This window comes from Kogia breviceps, chromosome 1, assembly GCF_026419965.1.
Source record: "Kogia breviceps isolate mKogBre1 chromosome 1, mKogBre1 haplotype 1, whole genome shotgun sequence".
Taxonomy (NCBI): domain Eukaryota; kingdom Metazoa; phylum Chordata; class Mammalia; order Artiodactyla; family Physeteridae; genus Kogia; species Kogia breviceps.
In genome coordinates this window covers 42285200-42307888 of record NC_081310.1, presented here as the reverse complement: position 1 = coordinate 42307888, position 22689 = coordinate 42285200, and the positions used below count along the sequence as shown (strand labels likewise).

The window sequence follows — 22689 nt, the reverse complement described above, 5'->3', positions numbered from 1 at the left end:
AACAATACAAATGTCCATGAACTGATGAATATTCAAACAAAATATGGTGTATCCATACAGTGAAATACAGTTCATCAATGAAAGGAACAAACTACTGATATGAAAAGTTGTTTCATACAAAATGAATGAACCTCAAAATCATGCTAAGTTAAAGAAGCCAGACAGATACATAAGACTACATATTGTATGATTCCTTTATATAACGTGTCCAGAAAAGGCAAATCTGTAGACACAGAAAGCAGATCAGTGGTTACCTGGGGGTGGGAGTGAGGATCAACAGCCAGCAGCCATGACAGAAGTATATGAGGTAATGGAAATGTCCTAAAATTGTATTGTGGTGATGATTGTACAACTCTACAAATTTACTAAAAAATCAGCAAACTTTATGCTTACAGTGGTTGAATTTTATGGTATGTAAAACATACCTGAAAAAAAGATATTAAAAAAATTGTTCATCATAAAAGATGAGGATTATAGAACCATTTCCCTCAGAGAGCTCACAGTTAGTAAATAAAGCAAAAATATAAACAAAGAATTATATGCAGTGTTCTATGTATGCATATATGTAGTCCCATGAGAGCCTTAAGGAGAGAGCCTCAAATTGTGACAAAGTTGTTAGACAAGAATTTTACATAGAAAATGATACATATGATTAGCCATGTAAAATGAGTAAGGAGTTTGCCAGATGGAGAGGCTCTTTGTTGACTTATTGCTGGCATACAGGTTCTTTTTCTACCCACTTTTTGGGGCTTCTTACATTTTTAATATCCTGGTACTGAAAGATGTAAATAATTACAAACTTTTTTTTTTTTTTTTTTTTTTTTTTGCGGTATGCGGGCCTCTCACTGTTGTGGCCTCTCCCGTTGCGGAGCACAGGCTCCGGACGCGCAGGCCTAGCGGCCATGGCTCACGGGCTTAGTTGCTCCGCGGCATGTGGGATCTTCCCGGACCAGGGCACGAACCCGTGTCTCCTGCATCGGCAGGCGGATTCTCAACCACTGCGCCACCAGGGAAGCCCAATAATTACAAAATTTATGTATTGACAACTCTGGCTAAGGAAGCTAAACAAATAGCAAACTCATAATATTAATGTTTTAACAACAAAAGTCGATCATTCATGCTACTTAGGATGTTCTGGCTTTTGGATCTTACTAATTACCTGAAGCTTTTAACTAGCGTAGTAATTTATAGTGGACTTTGGATAAATCTTCACATTCTTTCATTATATATGTGTTTGTATTTGTGTATAATATTTTTTTCGAATAGCTATTAAGTGGTTGGGACATAAATACTTAAGTTGTTTGAACCTAACTACTTAATTGAAGTGTTTGGTATATTTTTCGGCCTAGGAGCATCATGAAAAAATTGCTGAGACGTAAAGTGCACTGTGAACCAAGAAGTTCTATACTAGTTTTGATCATGAGAATAATAAGACAAACACATATGCAATAGAAATGCTTAACTTGTATTTAAAAAAACCCTAGATTCATTTTCCCTTTGACTTAAATGTGAAATTTGAATATAGGTGAATAGTTCCATTTCTTACAATATAGAAGACTACAAAACACTTAAAAGCTGTATAGCAGTGGTCCCCAACCTTTTTTGGCACCAGGGACCGGTTTCACAGAAGACAGTTTCTCCACGGACCTGGGGGGCCGGGGATGGTTTTGGGATGATTCAAGCATACTACATTTATTGTGCACTCTATTTCATTACATATTGCAACGTAATAATAATAGAAATAATTGTACAACTCACCATAATGCAGAATCAGTGGGAGCCCTGAGCGTGTTTTCACTTGCCACTCACTAATAGGGTTTTGATATGAGTCTGCAAGCAGTTGATTTATTATGGTCTCTGTTTAGTCAAACCTCTCTGCTAACGATAATCTGTATTTGCAGTCACTCCTCACCGCTAGCATCACCACCTCAGCTCCACCTCAGATCGTCTGGCATTAGATTCTCATAAGGAGCACGCAACCTAGAGCTCTCGCGTGTGTAGTTCACAGTAGGGTTCACACCCCTATGAGAATCTAATGCTGCCACTGATCTGACAGGAAGCATAGCTCAGGTAGTAATGCGAGCGATGGGGAGCGGCTGTAAATACAGTTGAAGCTTTGCTGGCTTGCTCGCTGCTCACCTCCTGCTGTGTGGCCCAGTTCCCTGGGGGTTGGGGACTCCTGCTGTATAGGATATGCAAATTTTCAGGTACAATATAAAACATATACTTAATATGGCTGGCTATAGACATAAAAGAAAGTATCAAAACCATGAGCAAAGAATAAGAAACCATCAAAATTGACTTTTAAAAATAACAAATTAGACATTTTTAAATGACAATATAATTACTTAAATTAATATCTTAATCATTTAAACTGTAAATTAGTTAGACCTTAAGAGAGAATTTATAAACTGGTAGTGTTGAAGTAGTTACTCAGAATGCAGCACAGAGATAGAGAGGAAAATATAAGGTATGTAAAAGACAGAACAAGAAGGTCAAGAAGTGATAGTTGATATCTATGATTTGCTTTTTCCACTACCCATTCCATATTTCCTTTGCCCTCAGCCAGTACCTTAGCTGGTGAGGGTTCTTTACTGGGTGGGATAACCGAAAATTTAATTCCTGAGGGGGCTGAATCCTTAGTAATTCTGTCTTTTTTTGATTGCTTTAGTTTTCCATTAACTTCTGTTATTGCTCATGGAAGTACTAGGATGTGTTCCAGGGAGTCTCCTGGGTGGCAGACACAATCCTCCTTGCTACTGTTGTGTTATCTATTCCCCTTGGTAATAATCACTTTAACCAGTAAACACCTTCTTTGCCTACTGGTTCAATGGTATGATGAGTCCAAAAAAGGCCAGGTGGCAATCCCATCTTTCAATTCAACAGAACCATTGTTGTATTCCTATGAAAGAAGCATTACCCCATGAGGACTAACCAACAGGCAGAGCTCAAGTTGCAGGATTATCCACTCAGTTGAGTGGATTATTAGATATAATAGTGAAAGGAGCCACTCCTACTTCCACCCCTTCATTCCTAGACTGTGAATTTTGGCTGTGGTTAGGATAGAACCAAATAATGGTCTCAACACTGCATTCTGAAAGACAGAACCCCAGCCTTTGAGAGTTTTGTCTCCCAACTCATTTCAGTAAGCCTTTATGTTAGGCCAGCTATTTCTGGGTATGTGATAAAACCATTTTACTCCATAGATATGCTCATTGCTTTATTACCACCATGAAAATGGATAAGGCATTCCAGTTGATAGTGGTGCTAGCCAGAGGCATTATAAGCAGGGAAGGCACATCCATATAAAGAAAGCACTTGTTCCAAAGAGGACAAATCTCTGCCCCCTGCATCCAGTGCATGCAACCTGCTGCTAGGTGGTTGGTCAGTTCCAATGAGAAATGGTGTCATTTTGAGGGCTCGTTGCTAGTCTCTGCTGCCAGGTAAGTAGCTGCATTATTCGATGCATAGTTTCATACCGGGTGCTAGAGGCCGTGTTGATTTGCACCAGTGATAATACCACATCTAGAATAGCAGCTGCCTTCAGGGTGACCATTATTGATTAAGTTTAACAATAATCCACACTCATTCTTCAAGATTTGTCCAACTTCTGCACAGACTAACCAGATGAATTAAATGGAGATGTGGTAGATGACATCATCCCTGGTGGTGGCACTAACATCTGAAGCTCCCCTAGGGATATGTTTGTGCTTCTGGCTTACTATCTTGATAGGGAGAAATTCCAGAACTTCCACTAGCCATTCCTCCCCTGGGTCAGAGTCAATGTGGAGATTCCACCAGTAGCCCAGTATTTCTATTCCAGTTATACATTCCAGAACTGGAAATATAATCATAGTGTGAGCCTGTGAACCAACTGGGTCCACTGAGTTAAACCTGGGCTAATATTCCATCCATCACTTGAACAACTGTAAATCTCCATTTTTACTGCTGGACCAAATGGCATTTGGAGTCTTCAGAAATTTACATCAGTTCTATGTATGTTGCAGGCATAATTCTAAGGTGCCCTCCGAAATCCCTTCCCCCTGATATACACATACTTTCTCTCAGTTATTCAATCAAACACTAACCTAGGTGCTGCTATAAAGGATTTTGCAGGTATAATTAAGGTCTCAAATCAGTTGACTTTAAGAAAGTGAGATTATTCCAGACAAGCCTGATTTACTCATGTGAGTCCTTAAAAGGGAATGAGATATTCCTGAGGAGAGAGATTCAAAGCATAAATACTCACAAGGTTGTACAACCATCACCACTATCTAATTCCAGAACTTTCATCACCCCAAAAAGACGCTGTACCCATTAGCAGTCACTCCCCGTTCCTCCCTCCCCCCAGGCCCTGCCAACCACTCATCTACTTTCTGTCTCTGGACTTGTCTGTTCTAGACATTTCATATAAATGGAATCACACAATTTTGTGGTATTTTATGTCTGGCGTCTTTCACTTAGAGCATTATATCTTCAATATTCATCCATGTTGTAGCATGTATCAATAGTTCATTCTTTTTTATGGCTGAACAATATTCCATTGTACACATATACCATATTTTGCTTATCCATTCATCAGTTAATGGACATTGGGTTTGTTTCCACTTTTTTGACTATTATGAGTCCCATTTTGTGTATGTGTACAAGTTTTTGTGTGCATGTATATTTTCAGTTTTCTTGGTTATATACCTAGGAGTGGAATTGCTGGATCTTAAGGTAACTCTATGTTTAACTTTTTGAGAACTGCCAGACTGTTTTCCAAATTACAGTGCGGCTGTACCATTTTGTTTTCTCACTCTTCACAGCTTTTAAATTCTGTGTCTTCAATCTTCATCTGTAAAAAGGAAGGGTACACTTCAGGTTTTGCTGGGGGGAAGTGTGGGGTAGAATGAAAGTAAACACGTTTTTCCTATCTAGTTCTAAATGTTAAATGTAGCATTTTTTTCCCTAGAAATTTTAGGGAAACAGACTAATTAGTAAAAATTCAGACTTCAGTGAGAACTTTAACCGGCTTTGGCTTGATGACATGACAGTTCTGTTTTACTTCTTATAGAAAAGCTCGCAGAGGCTCAGCGCAGGTTTGCTACACTTCAGAATGAACTTCAGTCATCACTGGATGCGCAGAAAGAAAGCACTGGTGTTACTACACTGCGACAACGCAGAAAGCCAGTCTTCCACCTGTCCCATGAGGAACGTGTCCAACACAGGAATCTTAAAGACCTTAAACTGGCCTTCAGCGAGTTCTACCTCAGTCTTATCCTGCTGCAGAACTATCAGGTACTTCAGTTCTTACCGTGGAGGATAGAACCTTTAAATGATTGAGAAATGAAAATAAATGGAATTTCCTTGAGCTATACTAATGGGTCAATCCAAAAAGGGAAATTCTTAGCATGTCATTATTCTTTCTGTTCTTATTGGGATTTCAAATGTTCTTAATTGACTAAAAACCAGGTTATCAGAGATGGTAAAATAATCTTAACAGGACTTCTGTTTTTGAAGATCGGTTTTCCAAAACCTTTTTGTACAGTATTCAGGAGTAGCCCTTGACTCAAAGAGTAATAGTTTGCTTACTATTTTTAGAGGCATCTCTAAGTAATGAGTAGAAATAAGAAATAATATATGTCTACCTAACCACTGCTGGCTATGTAAGAACTTTTATATTCCACCTACAGCAAAATTTCCACGAAAGCAGCTGTATAGTTAACTTTCCTGCAACTAACACGAATAGTGTAAAACATACTGACTTTTCAACTTTCCACTGAGAACCCTTTCAGTTTTATTATCCACAGGCTGCAATATGACTGTATTTAAAACAAAAACAAAACTTGCGAAAGAAAAGAAATTTTAAAACCCAACCTAAAAAGTTGAATTACCATGTATGCTAAATTATGGAAATGCTTGGCATTTATTCATTTGTAATTCTTTATAGATTTGTTCACATAGTTAAATCTATAAAGAATATATTGAAAAACAGATTATTCGTTAAATAATAAACATTTAAATAGGCAAAAGCATCTCCCTAATCTTTAAAGAGACCTTATGTGCTATTATTTTTCCATTTTATTCTTTTGATTATTACTTCTAATCTGGTTAAGATCATTACAGGATACACTATATAAAAACTAGAGGTTATATAATACAAGTACTACCATGGGTAAATATTGGAATTTTAAAATAGAAAGTAATTATAGTGTCATATCTGTAGTAATCTAAGTTTAATGCATGTACTTATTTCCATCTTTCCCTTTCATAATTCTGCTTTCTTTTTTGCTGATTTAATACTTTAACATTCAAATAAGAACTCAGAAAATAACTTTAGAAGAATAGGAAAGTAATTATATAAGATATATATGATGGGAAATTCCTTTCCTTTGAAATTTACCCATAGCTTTATAATTTATCTTTAACAAGAAACAAAAATGTGTTTCTTCTTGCTTATGTGATATAAAATATTAACATTTCATATTTTATTAATTATCCTTATGCATTATAGGGAAATAACCTTGTTAAATTTTACTTTATTAACTTTGCCAGAAATTTTTGTTTTGGGTCATTATAAAAAGCTTCTTGAAAATAATTGTTAATTATAAAAGTTCTGATCTATCCTTTATCCTTTGAGACTGTCTATCCTGTAAGAATACATTTATTTTGAAAATGATGAGAAAGGAAAATGAATTGAAAGCGGTCTCCAAATCATGGTGTATACACCCAAGGAGAGTTTAAGATGATCCATTAAAGTATGAAAAAGAAATATTAACAGGCAAGCAAGCAAAACCTAATTTGGAGTGACTGCTCAATTTTTTTTTTTTCTGATGGCGATATATGATCAGCGAATTTGGGAGACCTCTGATTTAAAGAACCTTGCAAATCCACAATTTCATGCTTTTTTGTCTGTTGATTAAAGAACAACAGGATTTGAGAATATAGAAAAGTATAGTATTTTGATATTGTAGAAATGGGGGAAAAGTACAAGCTCCTACCCATTATCAGCAAAACCCTGTAAGTATGATCACTTCTTCTTTTCCACTGACTCTTTGCACACCCACCCCCAAACAGAATGGATGGAAACAAAATAAAAGTTAAGAAAAATAGATGATTATCCATTTTCTGTGCTTGTTCGTACATGCTTGCATAGCAGGGGGAAATACATCGCTATACCAGGCCTGCAAAAAGCAAAGAACTAAAATAAATGTATTCAGTTCATGATAAATCCAGAGTATTTTCTGAATATATTCTTTTGATCAAAGAAGCAAAATAACATAAATTAACTATTTTGAAAACAGTTGTACATAGGAAAATGGAAATAAAAATGTTTTGAGTTTAGGACTTCCATTAATTTACATGAAATAGAAATAATAGGGTTCATAATCCAGAGTTTCTTTGTATTACTGATAGCATACTACCTTGAAATGAATAAATGAAAGAAGAAAGAAGAGTCTTATCTTTTTATAGTACATGCTTTTATGAAAGCATTGCCATTTCCCTCGGTACTCAATCTTCAGTCAACTCAGTCAACACAAAGTGCTTATTATTTTTCATCTTCTCTCATGGTGGTGGAAATTATAGTAGTGTTTCTTATTTCTTCCTGTAGAATCTGAATTTTACAGGGTTCCGAAAAATCCTTAAAAAGCATGACAAGATCCTGGAAACATCTCGTGGAGCAGATTGGCGAGTGGCTCATGTAGAAGTAGCCCCATTTTATACATGCAAGAAAATCAACCAGCTCATCTCTGAAACTGAGGTACAGGAATCTCACTTATATACCACATAGTTTCAATAACATTAATATCTTATTTTTAATGAAATAACTCCTCACTTTTATTCTCCTTTTGTTATTAGTTGCTGGCTTTAAATACATATATTCTTACTCATGATTTTTTTTCTTTTGCTTTATTCAGTATATATTCACCAGGGGGTTATCAGAATACCATATGTATAAATGGTTAAGATTTATGCAATACTCAAGTTCAGTATAACCTGCGTCAAAAGTTAACAATGTGTCTTTTAGGCTGTAGTGACCAATGAACTTGAAGATGGTGACAGACAAAAAGCTATGAAACGTTTACGTGTTCCCCCTTTGGGAGCTGCTCAGGTTCGTATTTGTTTCCAGTTGTTTGGTTGGTTCGTTTTACCTATTTAATAATCAACATGATCTGTTAGCTGATAAAATATACTAGTTTCATTACTCAGCCAAAGTTTATAAGTATTTATTACTATTGCTATTTTCACTTTAAAAAATTAGTTGCCACATCTCACTTCATAATAAATTGTAATGTCTTCCCACCTTTCTCTTCTTATCCTGTACTACTTCTCTTGTTCATTCTTACTGACATGTCAACTTAGACCAAATGATTAAGATGAGATATTTATCTGATGATATGGGAGTGGGAGGGCTTCAGATAGTCTGGGCTACTACATACTTTCCTCTAAAATGCAATAGTTGTGCCTAAAAAAGCATTTATTAAATGATATGTACATAGTAGTTATACCAAAAGACATTTAAGTGATATCTTCTGTGTCATAAACTATATCTCAGTAAATTTAAAAGGATTTAAATCATAGAAAATATGTTCTGTGACCAGAATGGAATGGAAATGAATAACAGAAAGATCTTCCTCATCTCAATAAAAGGTATTTATGAAAAACCTAAAACTAATATCATACTTAATGACAAAACACTGAATGCTTTCTCCCTTAACTAGGGACAAAAAAGTGTATTCACTCTTACCACTTCTATTCAGCATTGTACTGGAGATTATGGCCAGTGTAGTGAAGTAAGAAAAAGAAACAAAAGGCATTTAGGTTAGAAAGAAAGAAGTAAAACTGGTGGGGTTTGTTTCTTTCTTTCTTTTTTTTTTTTTTTTTGGCTGATGACATGACCTATTTAGAAAATCCAGTGACTCTATAGAATAGCTACTAGAGCTAATTAGTGAGTTTATTAGCAAAGTTGCAGAATACAAGATCAATACATAGATATTTAGCATTAAATCTGACAAAAGATGTGCAATACTTTTACATTGAAAACTATAAAACATTATTGAGAGAAATTAAAGAAGACAGATACATGAGACAAGTTAGAAAACCCAGTATTTTAAAAATCATCATTTCTTCCTAAATGGATTCATAGATACAACACAAACTAACTCAAAAATCTCAACAGGGCTTTTAAAAAATAATTATTAAGCAAAGTTTTAAATTTATATGAAAGTACAAAGGACCAAGAATAGCCAGAACAACTTTGGAACAGCTAAGTTGAAGGATTAACACTATGTGGTATCAATCTTATTAAAACTACAGTAATCAAGACAGTGTGTTATTAGTGTCAGGATAGGCAGATAGATTAATGGAACAGAAGAGAGAATCCAAAAATAGACCAATAAATATATGAACAATTAATTTTCAATAAATATGCAAAGGCAGTTCACTGGAGAAAGGATAGTCTTTTCAACAAATGGGGCTGGAGAAATTGGCTTTCATATGCCAAAAAAAGAAAAACAAACCCACAACTTCCATACATTCTTCATATCATGTATAGAAATTAATTTTACGTGTACCATTGACCTAAATGAAAACCTAAAACTAAAAATTTTTGAAGAAAATATAGGAGAAAGTCCTGGTGACTTTGGGTTAAGCAAAGATTTTTTAGAAATGACACCTAAAGCACTTCACCAAGATTAAAAACTCCTGCTCTTCAAAAGACAACGTTAAGAGAATGAAAAGCAACAGACTAGGAGAAAATATTTTAAAAATATATCTGATAAAAGACTTGTACCCAGAACATATAAAGAACTCTAGTACTCAATAATAAGAAAACAAACAACCCAGCTTAAAAATGGGCAAAAGATCTTAATCAAAGATGTCTGGGTGACAAATAAGCATGTGAATAGATGCTTAGTATCATTAGTAGGGAAATGCAAATTAAAACCACAATGGGATAACACACACCTATTAGGATGACTGAAATTAAAAAGATTGACATACTAAATCTTGGAGGACCAAGAACTCTGATATCGCATATGCTGCTGGTGGAGTATAAAATGATATAACCACACTGGAAAATAATTCGGCAGTTTCTTAAAAAGTTAAACCTTCACCTGCAATAAGATCTAGCCATTACACTCCTTGGTATTTACCCAAGACAAATGAAGCATATGTTCATATAAAAACAAACGTTCATAGCAGCTTTATTCATAATAGCCTAGAACTGGTAACAACCCAAATGTCTATCAGTAGGTGAATAGGTAAACAATGTGGTATACCCATACAATGGAATACTACTCAGCAATAAAACGAATAAACCTTGATATATGGAACAACATGATGCATCTCAGAATAATTATTCTGAAAAAGTAAGCCAGACCAAAAAAGAATATATACATTATGGTTTTGTTTACCTAAGACTCTGGAAAATGCCAACTAACATATAGCGGCAGAAAGCAGGTGTGCAGTTGCCTGGAGGTGGGATGGGATGTGGTAAGAGGAAAAGAATTACAGAAGGGCAAAAGGAAACTCTTGGGGATGATAGACAATGTTCATTACCTTGGTTATGGTGATAGTTTCATAGGCGTTTACATATGTCAAAATATCAGATTTTGTACACCTTAAATATGTACAGTTTATTGTATGTCAATTTAGTAAAAAAAAAAGTTAAAAAAAACCACACAGGCATATTATAGTCACATTGCTTGAAAATTAAAGAAAAATTTTAAAAGCATCCAGAGAGGAAAGACACAAATTTTACACTTTAAATATCTGCAGTTCATTGTGTGTCAATTATATTTCAATAAAGCTGTTAAAAATAAGGAAATTAATTTTGAAAAATTAAGTCTTTAGGACTGCATGTAGAAGGGATAGAGCTAAAGAAAACATGGAAATGGTTATCTCTAGTGAGGAGGGAAGGATTTTGGATCTGGAAGGGATAAGGATTTCAAAGTAATGAAAATGTACTCTTCTAAAGATGGGTGATAGGTTTAGGTACCTTTTATTATTGTCTCTAATAGTCCAAATACATTATTTATATGTATATGCGTGTATATACACACACATCCTTTTGTAAATATGATAAATTACACAATTAAAAAATTTTTTTGAAAAAGAAAAATGACCATCTTCCTTCTGAATGCTTTCAGTCCTAAACTAACATACAGTTATCTATTACTGATGAATAATAAGTAAGTCAGAGGAAGTCTCAGTGTTTTTTTTCATTTAAAGGTTTTTAGGAAACATTTGAAGAATCTTAAATGTAATATCACCTCTAACAATTTCTTTTAGAACATTTGTAGCAAATATTTAAATTGATAAGACCATCTCTCCATATTTCTCATCTATTTATGTTTAAAGTGTCAGACACTTTCTTTTATTTATTTTAGAAAGCAGTAGATTTCTTTTTATTATTTTCTAAATTTAAAATTACATTTATAATAGAGAAAAATAATTTTTGCATGTACACATCCTGGAGTTTTGTTTTGTTTTTTTTTTTTTTGGCTGCATTGGGTCTTTGTTGCTGTGCTTGGACTTTCTCCAGTTGGGGCATTCGGGGCTACTCTTCATTGCGGTCTGTGGGCTTCTTATTGTGATGGCTTCTCTTGTTGCAGAGCACAGGCTTTAGGTGTGTGGGCTTCAGTAGTTGCAGCATGTGGGCTCAGTAGTTGTGGCCTGCAGGCCCTAGGGGGTGTGGGCTTCAATAGTTGTGGTGTGAGGGCCCCTAGAGCACAGGCTCAGTAGTTGTGGCACACGGGCTTAGTTGCTCCACGGCACGTGGATTCTTCCCAGACTAGGGCTCAAACCTGCGTCCCCTGCATTGGCAGGCGGATTCTTAACACTGTGCCACCAGGAAAGCTCCCATCCTGGAGATTCTGACATGAGTGTATGTTTAAAAATTCACTTTAAGTTACTCCAATATAATACTGTAAGTACTCAGAAAATGAGTATTCTTATTTTTATCATTGTCTCTAATTATATAGTACTAAATATGTGAACTCTAGTTGAGTAATACTGACTTACAAAATTTAAATATGTACACACTGTAAAAGTGAAATTGCACTTAAATCTCTCATAAGAAAACTCAGTATATACATAATGTGATGCCTGAGATTCTAATTCTCTCTATTTAGTGACACAGATTTCTATAAGATAATTAGAATAAACTGGCAACTCAATTCTAGTATTATTGGATAATGAAGGATGATTCCCTGGTCCAGATTTATAAAAATTCACATCATAAAATATGTTTGTTTTCATGGTAGAACTTTGAGGCTTATAGTGCTAATTTATTACACTGTATACTAAATGTATTCAGTATTTTGCCCTTTACTCAAAATGCTGTTTTTCTGTCCACAGCCTGCACCAGCATGGACTACTTTTAGAGTTGGCCTATTTTGTGGAATATTCATTGTACTGAATATTACCCTTGTGCTTGCCGGTGAGTAGTTTAAATTTTGAATTAAATTATTACTAATCTGCTTATGTCATATTCTGTCCCTCTACCAAAGTTACTACCAAACTACCAAAGCTACTGAAAGAGAAATCTGTCAGGGCTAAGTTTTTTGTTTTTATAAATGATGGGAGGGTGGGTGTTGGTTATTTTGGTTTGTTTTCCCCTTTGGATATAATTATCCCTTTAAACATTGCTAGATTGTGACTCCTTATTCTCCATCATTTTCAGCGTTTAGTTATCAATAACATCAGCTCCCTTGATCACAGATGAGAGTAAATAAGATTTTACAAAATTTATGCACTAAGGTCATTTACTTTGCTTTTTGGAGACTCTCTCACATCCTTTCCAGAACCTATTTACAATTACTTTGCATATAATTTTAAGAAAATTATTATATAATATTCTATTCTGTAGCAGTTAAAAATTATAAAGAGGTAGGAGGAATTGCTAGAAACAAGTGCATTCTCAATATCAAGAAATGATGTAACAACAAGGGAGGCATAATCTTACTAAACCTCCCAACAGAATTTGACTTACCTCTCAGCAGCATTTTGACATTGTGGATCATTTCTTCTTGAAACTCTTCAGTTGATTTTTGCTGGGAAACCACACTCTGCTGGTTTTCTTATTAAACTTCGCTGGCAGTTTTTTCCCACACTCCTTCCTAGCTGTTCTTTTCTTTTGGCATCTAAATGTTGGGAAGTACCACTGGGTTCAGTCCTCAGATCTTTCTCTGTCTACATTCATTTCCTAGATAGGCAATCTTATTGATGCCTATGGCTATAAATATCATCTGTATGCTAATAACTCCCAAATTATATACTGTTTCCTCTGAATGGTATCTAATTGGATACTTAGATGTCTAATAGGCATCTTAAACTTATGTGGACAAATTTATTTTATCACTAAATATGCTTTCTCTTCCATATAGCATCACCTCTCATCAGTTTCTCAGGCCAGAAACCTTTAGCCTCTCTTTTCCCTCATACCTTATCTCCAGTCCATCAGCAAATCCTGTTGCTCTGTCTTCAAAACATACTCTGAATCTGACCACCTCCACCAGTGTCATCCTTGTTTAAGCAACCATTTCTTGCTTAGTACACTGCAGCAGCCTCCTGAATTTGTCTGCATACAGCCACTCTTGCCTCTCTATAGTCACCAGTGTCTTTTTGATGCAAGTTAGATCACGTTACTCTCCTCTTCAAAATCCATTAAGTGGCTTCTCTTACAATAAAATTGAAAGTTCCTACTATGGTGTGCAAGATCTCGTCCCTTTGGGCCTTTCTAACTTCATATTCTGTCATCCTCCCCACACTCAGTTTCACTTGGTTTCACTGTTTCCATCCACATTTGTTTTGTTACTGTTCCTTGAACACACCAAGCTCATTTCCATCTATGAGCCCTTTCAGTTGCCTAAAAGGCCCTTCCCCAAGATGTCTACATAGCTTACTCCCTCACTTCATGTAGTCTCTGCTCAAATGCCACTTCCTTAGTAAGGCCTTCCCTGATAAGCCTACCCTAAAATAGCCTGTTCTATCCCTTTAGCCTACATTAGTTTTCTTTGGAGCACTTGTGACATACTTGTTTCTTATTATCTGCTTTCCCATTGGATTATAAATTCCTTAATGCCTTGGCTTTTGTCTCTCCTGTTCACCGTTGTATCTCCAGCACCTAAAACATTGCCTGGGATATAGCAGGGTTCAAAAAATGTTGGTTGAAGTTTGAATGGATGGAAGAGAAGGACAGAGATGAAATTAAATAATATACAGAAAACACACAAACAGCAAAAAACCACAACTCTCAAAGATTCTTGAATTTGAGGACTTTTACTTTAAGGGCAGATAATCCTGGTATACCTCAAGAGTCTGTGTACTTGGGGCTTCCCTAGTGGTACAGTGGTTAAGAATCCACCTGGGGCTTCCCTGGTGGCACAGTGGTTGAGAATCCGCCTGCCGATGCAGGAGACACGGGTTCATGCCCTGGTCCGGGAAGATCCCACATGCCACAGAGCAACTAAGCCCGTGAGCCATGGCCGCTAGGCCTGCGCGTCCGGAGCCTCTGCTCTGCAACGGGAGAGGCCACAACAGTGAGAGGCCCGCATACCACACACACAAAAAAAGAATCCACCTGCCAGTGCAGGGGGACACGGGTTCAAGCCCTGGTCCGGGAGGATCCCACATGCCGCAGAGCAACTAAACCCGTGCACCACAACTACTGAGCCTGCACTCTAGAGCCCACGAGCCACAACTACTGAGCCCACGTGCCACAACTACTGAAGCCCACATGCCTAGAGCACGTGCTCCACAACAAGAGAAGCCACTGCAATGAGAAGCCCTTGCACCTCAACAAAGAGCAGACCCTGCTCGCCACAACTAGAGAAAGCCTGCATGCAGCAATGAAGACCCAATGCAGCCAAAAATAAATAAAAATAAAAATAAATAAACTTATTTTTTTAAAAAAGAGTCTGTGTACTTGTGCTTATAATAACTGTGAGTCATTAATAGAGGATTGAATTCTGTTCAGTGAAGTCTGCACAGAAAATGACTTAGAAATAGATGTTATTGTATAAATATCCATTATATCTGTTTTGGACTTTTAGTAATTATAATGCTGCCTGAAGAAGGAAGGTTTATATCACTGTCACACTTAAACTATTCTCAATTCCAGGGTCTGTGTGTTTTTCATTTTAGTATTTCAAGTTCCTAACGCAGTGCCAGACATATAGATGTTCAAGAAATAATTTACTGAATTCATTATTCCTCATAAACATTCTTCTTAATTAAGATTGTCAAATTGCATATTACAAAATTATAGCCCAGGTTGTAATGGCTTTTAGATAGTGTGTGAACTTTACCTATTAACAGTGTGTTTTCATTTGTATGTTTAGAGTTCTCCTTTCCACCAATTTTACTAAAAATTAACTTTTATTGTCTACTGTAAGCTCATGTTTTAATATTGGTATACTTTATGTTAATATTTAAATCTAGCTCTATGTCTTCAGGGATGAGTGCAGTTTACTTATATAGAATACATGGAAATACTACAATAAAAAGCCTAGCCCTAGATTATCAAGCTAGCTGTTATGGAAGGAACACTGACTTATCTACAAAAGGCCTTGCCTGGTTGCAATCCCAGCTCAACTGTTTCTTAGTTGTTTTGGCTTTAAAGACATGACTTAACTTCTCTGAAACAATTTCCTCATTTGTTAAAATGAGCTTAATACCTTACAGGAACAGGGTTGTATTAGAATTCATTCAACAAGTAAATTTTATGTATCTATGATTATACTTGATAATCTCAAGCTTAAGATAGATAAGAGAATTCCTTTCCTTATGAAGCTTATTACACGAGGGAGATTAAGACATATTAAAACAATAATAATACACTACAAAATAGAAGTGTTTTCTAAGCAGGTCAAGAGAACAAGTGATTACTTTCAAATGAGAGCATCAGGGAAGACTTTACTCATCTGTGTGTGAAATTTTTTCTTTTCTTTCCAAGATGAGCATAGTGTTATCATCACCATCATTAAATAAGACATAAGAATAGATAAATAAATTTTATTCTTTTTATGTGAATGAATTGAAATGAAGTTTTCTGAAATTCAGGGGCAAGTTGGGGTTTTGTTGTCTTTCGTATGTATAGCCTACATTTTTGTGAGAGGGTCTGATTTATTTTCTAATGTGTGTGCTTTATGCATTTAGTGTTGAGCATTTATGTTCTCTTACCTCAGAACCCGTCTTTGTTTAATCTTTGTGTGTCTACGGGGGGAGTCAGGGTAAATACAGTTAAAGTCAGCTGTCTATCCTTATTTATCTCCCAGTGGTTGCGTAAACGATAACAGAGTTGAAAATTGAGAGAGAAACACAGCAGTAGTAATGCATGTACAAGCATGATTCTTTATTTCAAACATTCACATTAAAAAAATAGTGTGCATAATTGCTATAGTTTCTCAAGGGGACATGACCTGGTATTTAATAATTTGTCTGAAATTCACATATTCCAGATATTTAGTGTTACGAAGATGAAAAGTTACCTGTTCAGATTTTTTAAAACTTGCTCTTATAGTTTCTTACTAACCTGTACTTAATTGATATAATAATAATATATCATATTTCACTTTCTGGTTTGACAAAGACAAGAGTTTGACCATTTAAACGGCGTATAAGGGAACCCTTCTACATTATTGGTAGGAATGTAAATTGGTACAGCTACTATGGAGAACAGTATGGAGGTTCCTTAAAAACTGAAAATAGAGCTACCATATGATCCAGCAATCCCACTCCTGGGCATATACACAGAGAAAACCATAATTAGAAAAGATACATGCACCCCAGTGTTCATTGCAGCACTATTTACAATAGCCAGGACATGGAAGCCACCTAATGTTCATCAACAGAGGAATGGATAAAGATGTGATACATATATATATACAATGGAATATTACTCAGCCATAAAAAAAGAATGAAATAATGCCATTTGCAATAACATGGATGGGCCTAAAGATTGTCATACTGAGTGAAGTATGTCAGACAGAGAAGGACAAATATCGTATGATATTGCTTGTATGTGAAATCTAAAAAATTGGTACAAATTGAACTTATTTACAAAACAGAAATAGAGTTACAGATGTAGAAAACAATCTTACGGTTACTGGGGGATTGACATGTACACACTACTATATATAAAATAGATAGCTAATAAGTACCTACTGTATAGAACAGGGAACTCTACTCAATACTCTGTAATGACCTATATGGGAAAAGAATCTAAAAAAGAGTGTATATGTATAACTGATTCACTTTGCTGTACAGCAGAAAGTAGCACAACATTGTAAATCAACTATACTCCAATAAAAAAATTTTTAAGTGCATATAAGAGTGTGAAATAGCAAGCACTCATACACTAATGGTAAAGTATTAATTGTTGCACTCTGTTTAGAGAATAATTTGGCAGCATATGTAAAAATAATACAATCACTTTGATTAAGCAATTTTATTTCCAGAAGTTTATCTTATAAACATACTTGTACATGGGTGCAAAGACATATATGAAAGGGGGGTATTCACCACTATTTTGTTTATAATAGCAAGGTCCTAGAATGGCTCAAATGTCTATCAGTTAGGAACTGTTTAAGAAAATAAATGACATTACCCCTATACAACGGAATACCATGAAGATATGAAAGTGAATGAGTGGTAATGGGTATAGTACTTTGGAGAAATGTTTGGTAGTATCACCAAAACAATATATCTATGCTGTGTTGTTTCTACCTTTTGGCTAATGTGAGTTTTGCTGCTGTGAACATGCATATACATGGATTTGTTTGGGTACCTGTTTTCAGTTTTTTCAGATATATACCTAGGAGTGGAATTGCTTAATTATATGGTAATGCTTTTTAACCTTCTGAGGTACCACCAAATTGTTTTCCACAGAGGCTCCACCATTTTCTGTTTCCACCAGCAATTTATGAGGGTTCTGTTTTCTCCACATTCCCGTCAATACTTGTGATTTCCTTTTTTTTTTTTAATTATAGCCATCCTAGTGGGTTTGAAGTAGTGTCTTGTTATGGTTTTGATTTGCATTTTTCTAATGACATTGAGCATCTTTTCATGTGCTTATTGGCTATTTGTATATTTTCTTTGGAAAAATGTCTATCCAAGTCTTTGCCCAATTTTATTTTATTTTTTATTTTTAAAAAATTAATTAATTTATTTACTTTTTTTTGGCTGTGTTGGGTCTTCGTCTCTGTGCGAGGGCTTTCTCTAGTTGCGGCAAGCGGGGACCACTCTTCATCGCGGTGCGCAGGCCTCTCTTGTTGTGGAGCACAGGCTCCAGATGCGCAGCCTCAGTACTTGTGGCTCACGGGCCCAGTCGCTCCATGGCATGTGGGATCCTCCCAGACCAGGTCCCGAACCCGTGTCCCCTGCACTGTCAGGCAGACCCTCAATCACTGCACCACCAGGGAAGCCCTGCCCAATTTTAAATTGAGTTGTCTTCTCATTGCTACTAGAGTTCTTTATATATTCTGGATACTAGACCCTTATCAGATATATAATTTGTAAATATTTTCTCCCATTCTGTAGTTTGTCATTTTACTTTCTTGATAATGTCCTTTGATGCACAAAATTGTTTAACTTGGTGAAATCCAGTTTTTCTGTTTTTGTTGTTGTGTTATTCATGCTTTTGGTGTCATATCTAAGACTTCCATTGCCAAATCCAAGTCCTGAAGGTTTACCCTTATATTTTCTTCTAAGAGTTTTATGGTTTTAGCTCTTATATTTAGCTTCTTGATCCATTTTGAACTAAGTTTTGTACATGCTGTGAAGTATGGATTCAACTTCATTCTTTTGCATGCGAGTATCCAAATGTCTCAGCACCATTTGTTGAAGAGAATATTCTTTTTCATTGAATAGTCTTGGTTCTCTTATTGAAAATCAATCAGCCATAGATGTATCAATTTATTTCTGAGCTCTCAATCTATTCCATTTGTCTATATATCTTTTTTTATGCCAGTACCACACTACTTTTTAGTACAATTTGAAATCATGAATTGTGAGTTCTCCAACTTTGTTCTTTTTTCAATATTGTTTTGGCTATCTGGGGCCTCTTACAATTCCATATGAATTTGAGTATCGATTTGACATTTCTGCAAAAAAAGGCCATTAGAATTTTTATATGGATTGTATTGAATCTGTAGAATACTTTGAGTAACATTGCCATTTGAACAAGTCTTCCAATCCATGAACATGGAATTTCTTTCAGCAGTGTTCTGTAGTTTTCAATGTACAAGTCTTTCACCTCCTTGGTTAGATTTATTCCTTGGTGTTCTATTCTTTTGTTTGCTATGGTAATTGTTTTCTTAATTTCATTTCAGATTGCTCATTGGTGGTTTATATAAGGACAACTGAATTTTGTGTGTTGATCTGTTTTTGTTTTTTTTTTTTGGCTGCGTTGGATCTTCATTGCTACGTGCGTGCTTTCTCTAGTTGCAGTGAGCGGGGGCTGCTCTTCATTACGGTGCTAGGGCTTCTCATTATGGTGGCTTCTCTTATTGCAGAGCACAGGCTCTAGGCGTGCGGGCTTCAGTAGTTTGGCACATGGGCTCAGTAGTTGTGACTCACAGGCTCTAGAGCACAGGCTCAGTAGTTGTGGCACACAGGCTTAGTTGCTCCATGGCATGTGGGATCTTCCTGGACCAGGGCTCGAACACATATCCCCTGCATTGACAGAAGGATTCTTAACCACTGTGCCCCCAGGGAAGTCCCTTTGTGTTGATCTTGTACTCTGCAACTTTGTTGACTTTATTAGCTCTAAGAGTTTAATTGTGTATTCTTTGGGATTTATACTTACTATTTTCATTTCCTGACTGTTGTAATATATATGTGGTCTTTGGTTGGGAATCAGGATCTAAAACCATATATATATTTTTTAATTTTCAACCTCCTAACTACTCTTCTTGCTACCATATTTGTTCCTTTATAGTCTGTTCTTCACATGACAGCTAGAGTAGTCCTTTAAAATTATTAATCTGGTCATACCAATTATGTGAAAAACCTTTCATTGGCTTCATACATCTGAGTAAAAGCTTAAGTCTTGACAAAGTCCTACCTGATCTGCCTGTAGGTAACTTTTTGCCACTTTACCTCTCATTCATTCCAGTCATAGTGCCCTGGCCTTCTTCCTGTTCCTGGACTACACAAGGCTTATACCTATCTTAAGGCCCTTTGTACTTTCCCTCTATTGGAGCCCTGTTCCTCCAGATAGTCACATGATTAAGTCTATTTCCTTAAGGTTCCTGCAAATGTCATCTTCTGAGAGGTTTTCTTGACCACCCTACCTAAAATAGCACCTAACATTCTTTATCTCTTTACTCTACTTTTCTTCCTTCAAAATACTTACCTCACTGTCTGACATTATACAGAATAGAAGTTGCCTGGAGACAGGTATTTTGTCTGTTGTTCATTACTGAATCTCCAGCTTTTAGAATGGTGTCACACATAATGGGCACCCAATAAATATTTGTCAAATTAATGAAAAAATGAATTTTTATCAAGTAAAAAGAAACTGATATATACTGAATATTCAAAAATGAGCCAAATGTACTGTTTTAGGCATTTAATATATATTGTTCAGATTTAATCTTCTTAACAAACTTATGAGAATAGATATTCTCCCCATTGGCCAACAGGGAAACTGAGACTTAGAAAAATTTAATAATTTGCCCTAGGAAAGCTAGGATTTGAAATCTGGTCTGTAGTATTTGACTCCAAAGCAAAGGCTTTCTCTACCCTGTTATTTTTAAATTATTAAATGTGCTATGTGCTATAGAGAATACAAAGATAAATAATAAATGGTTATTTAAGTATATAAGATGTATATAATTAAATTTCAAATGAGTAGTGCTAACAGTAAATTTTATAGTTATTTGGAAAATTGAGAAATTGGTAGCCAAATTGAAATATTTGGCACAGAGTAGGCTCAAAATGAAACATATTAATTCAATAAATTTATGAGCAGATGGTTCTTAAGTAATAAGTAGAAATAGAATTGGTCAAAAGAAAGAGCAAGACCATTTTAGGTACAGGGGACAACATAAGCAAAAAAGTGAATTTGTTAAAAGGATAATAAAATTTATCAGGAGATAAGAATTTAAGGGGACTATGAGATAAGTTTGGGAAACTTAATTGGAGATCAGATTGTGAAGAACTTGAATTGCGAGGCTGATACGTTTGAATGTTACAATTATTGGAGATCTATAGGATAGTAGTGATACTGAACGTTTGTATGGGCATATGAGCAGTTGAATGTAGTAATTAAGAGTATGGGCTTTGGAGCAAAACTGTCTGAGTTAAAATCCTGGCTCTGCTTTATCCTAGCTTGGTAAACCTGAGCAAATTACTTAACTTCTCTGCTGTAGTTTTCTCATCAATCAAATGGAGATAATAGTTTTTAAGTCACAGAGCCATTGTGAAGATTAGATGAATTGTTATATATAAAAATACAATCCTTAGCACATAGTAAGCATTCTATAAATACTAATTGTTGTCATTTATATGACATTTCAGTTTTCACATTGCTTTCATATATACTCTTTCTTATAATTTTCATAGTAACGCTGTGAGCTAGGCATTACTATATCCAGTTCAGTGATGGACAAAACAAAGCCAAAGAAGTTGTGTCATGCCAGAAATCCCCAGCTGACAGAACTGATCTGATGGTTCTAAACTATTTCACCATGGACTAATATGCTGAAAGTCAAATTTTAGGAAAATTTTTCTCGTGGAATTTTGCAGAGTGAAATGAAGAAGAGAAAGAACCTTGAAGCAAGTTTATCAGGCTCTTAAGATAACCTAGGTTTACGTTTTATTTATTAAAAATTCTTATGCCAGAATTATATCCTTGAGAATTAAGAGAAAAACAATTAAAGGAGACATTATAAATTTTCTTACTAACCAATTAGTTGATATTCTTTCAGCTGTATTTAAACTTGAAACAGATAGAAGTATTTGGCCCTTGATAAGAATCTATCGCGGTGGCTTTCTTCTGATTGAATTCCTTTTTCTACTGGGCATCAACACGTATGGTTGGAGACAGGCTGGAGTAAATCATGTGCTCATCTTTGAACTTAATCCGAGAAGCAATTTGTCTCATCAGCATCTCTTTGAGGTAATCAAAGCAAGACATAAAATCCCATGAATATAGTTTACATTAGCTATATAGCTGGTTTAGTGGGTACTAAAATCTGTTTTCTATTTGAAGAGGATTGTTGATGTAATAATTAAACAGTTTTCTTACCTCTGTTTTATTAAAGATTTTTTAAGTAATGGTAGAAATAAAAATAATTTTCTTTCTTTTTGTCTTTCCCATCCTTTATCAGATTGCTGGATTCCTCGGGATATTGTGGTGCCTGAGCCTTCTGGCATGCTTCTTTGCTCCAGTTAGTGTCATCCCCACATATGTGTACCCACTTGTCCTTTATGGGTTTATGGTTTTCTTTCTCATCAACCCCACCAAAACTTTCTATTATAAATCCCGGTTTTGGCTGCTTAAACTGCTGGTAAGTCCAGAAATTTGTCTATCATTTTTAGAGTGGTATATTGGTCATTGGCTTCCTCCAGAATGAAAACAAAACTCCTGTATTGCACAACTTCGGAAGGCATGTTCACATTGTAGTCTAAATGAGTGGTACCCCAGCTCCAGGGGCAAAGAACACAGTATGGCTGGTACATCTGATGTTGTGCAGTAAC

At 35.6% G+C, this 22689-nt stretch overlaps 1 protein-coding gene across 1 annotated transcript in view; it reads left to right on the top strand.

The window, feature by feature from the left end:
* The window catches only part of XPR1 (xenotropic and polytropic retrovirus receptor 1), a 205073-nt gene that overhangs the window by 132757 nt on the left and 49627 nt on the right, over positions 1-22689 (top strand). The window contains exons 4-9 of the mRNA XM_067030754.1: positions 5057-5280; positions 7595-7744; positions 8012-8095; positions 12343-12424; positions 21918-22108; positions 22320-22499. Coding sequence (XP_066886855.1) covers positions 5057-5280; positions 7595-7744; positions 8012-8095; positions 12343-12424; positions 21918-22108; positions 22320-22499 — 911 coding nt within the window. The remainder of the gene's footprint in view (positions 1-5056; positions 5281-7594; positions 7745-8011; positions 8096-12342; positions 12425-21917; positions 22109-22319; positions 22500-22689) is intronic.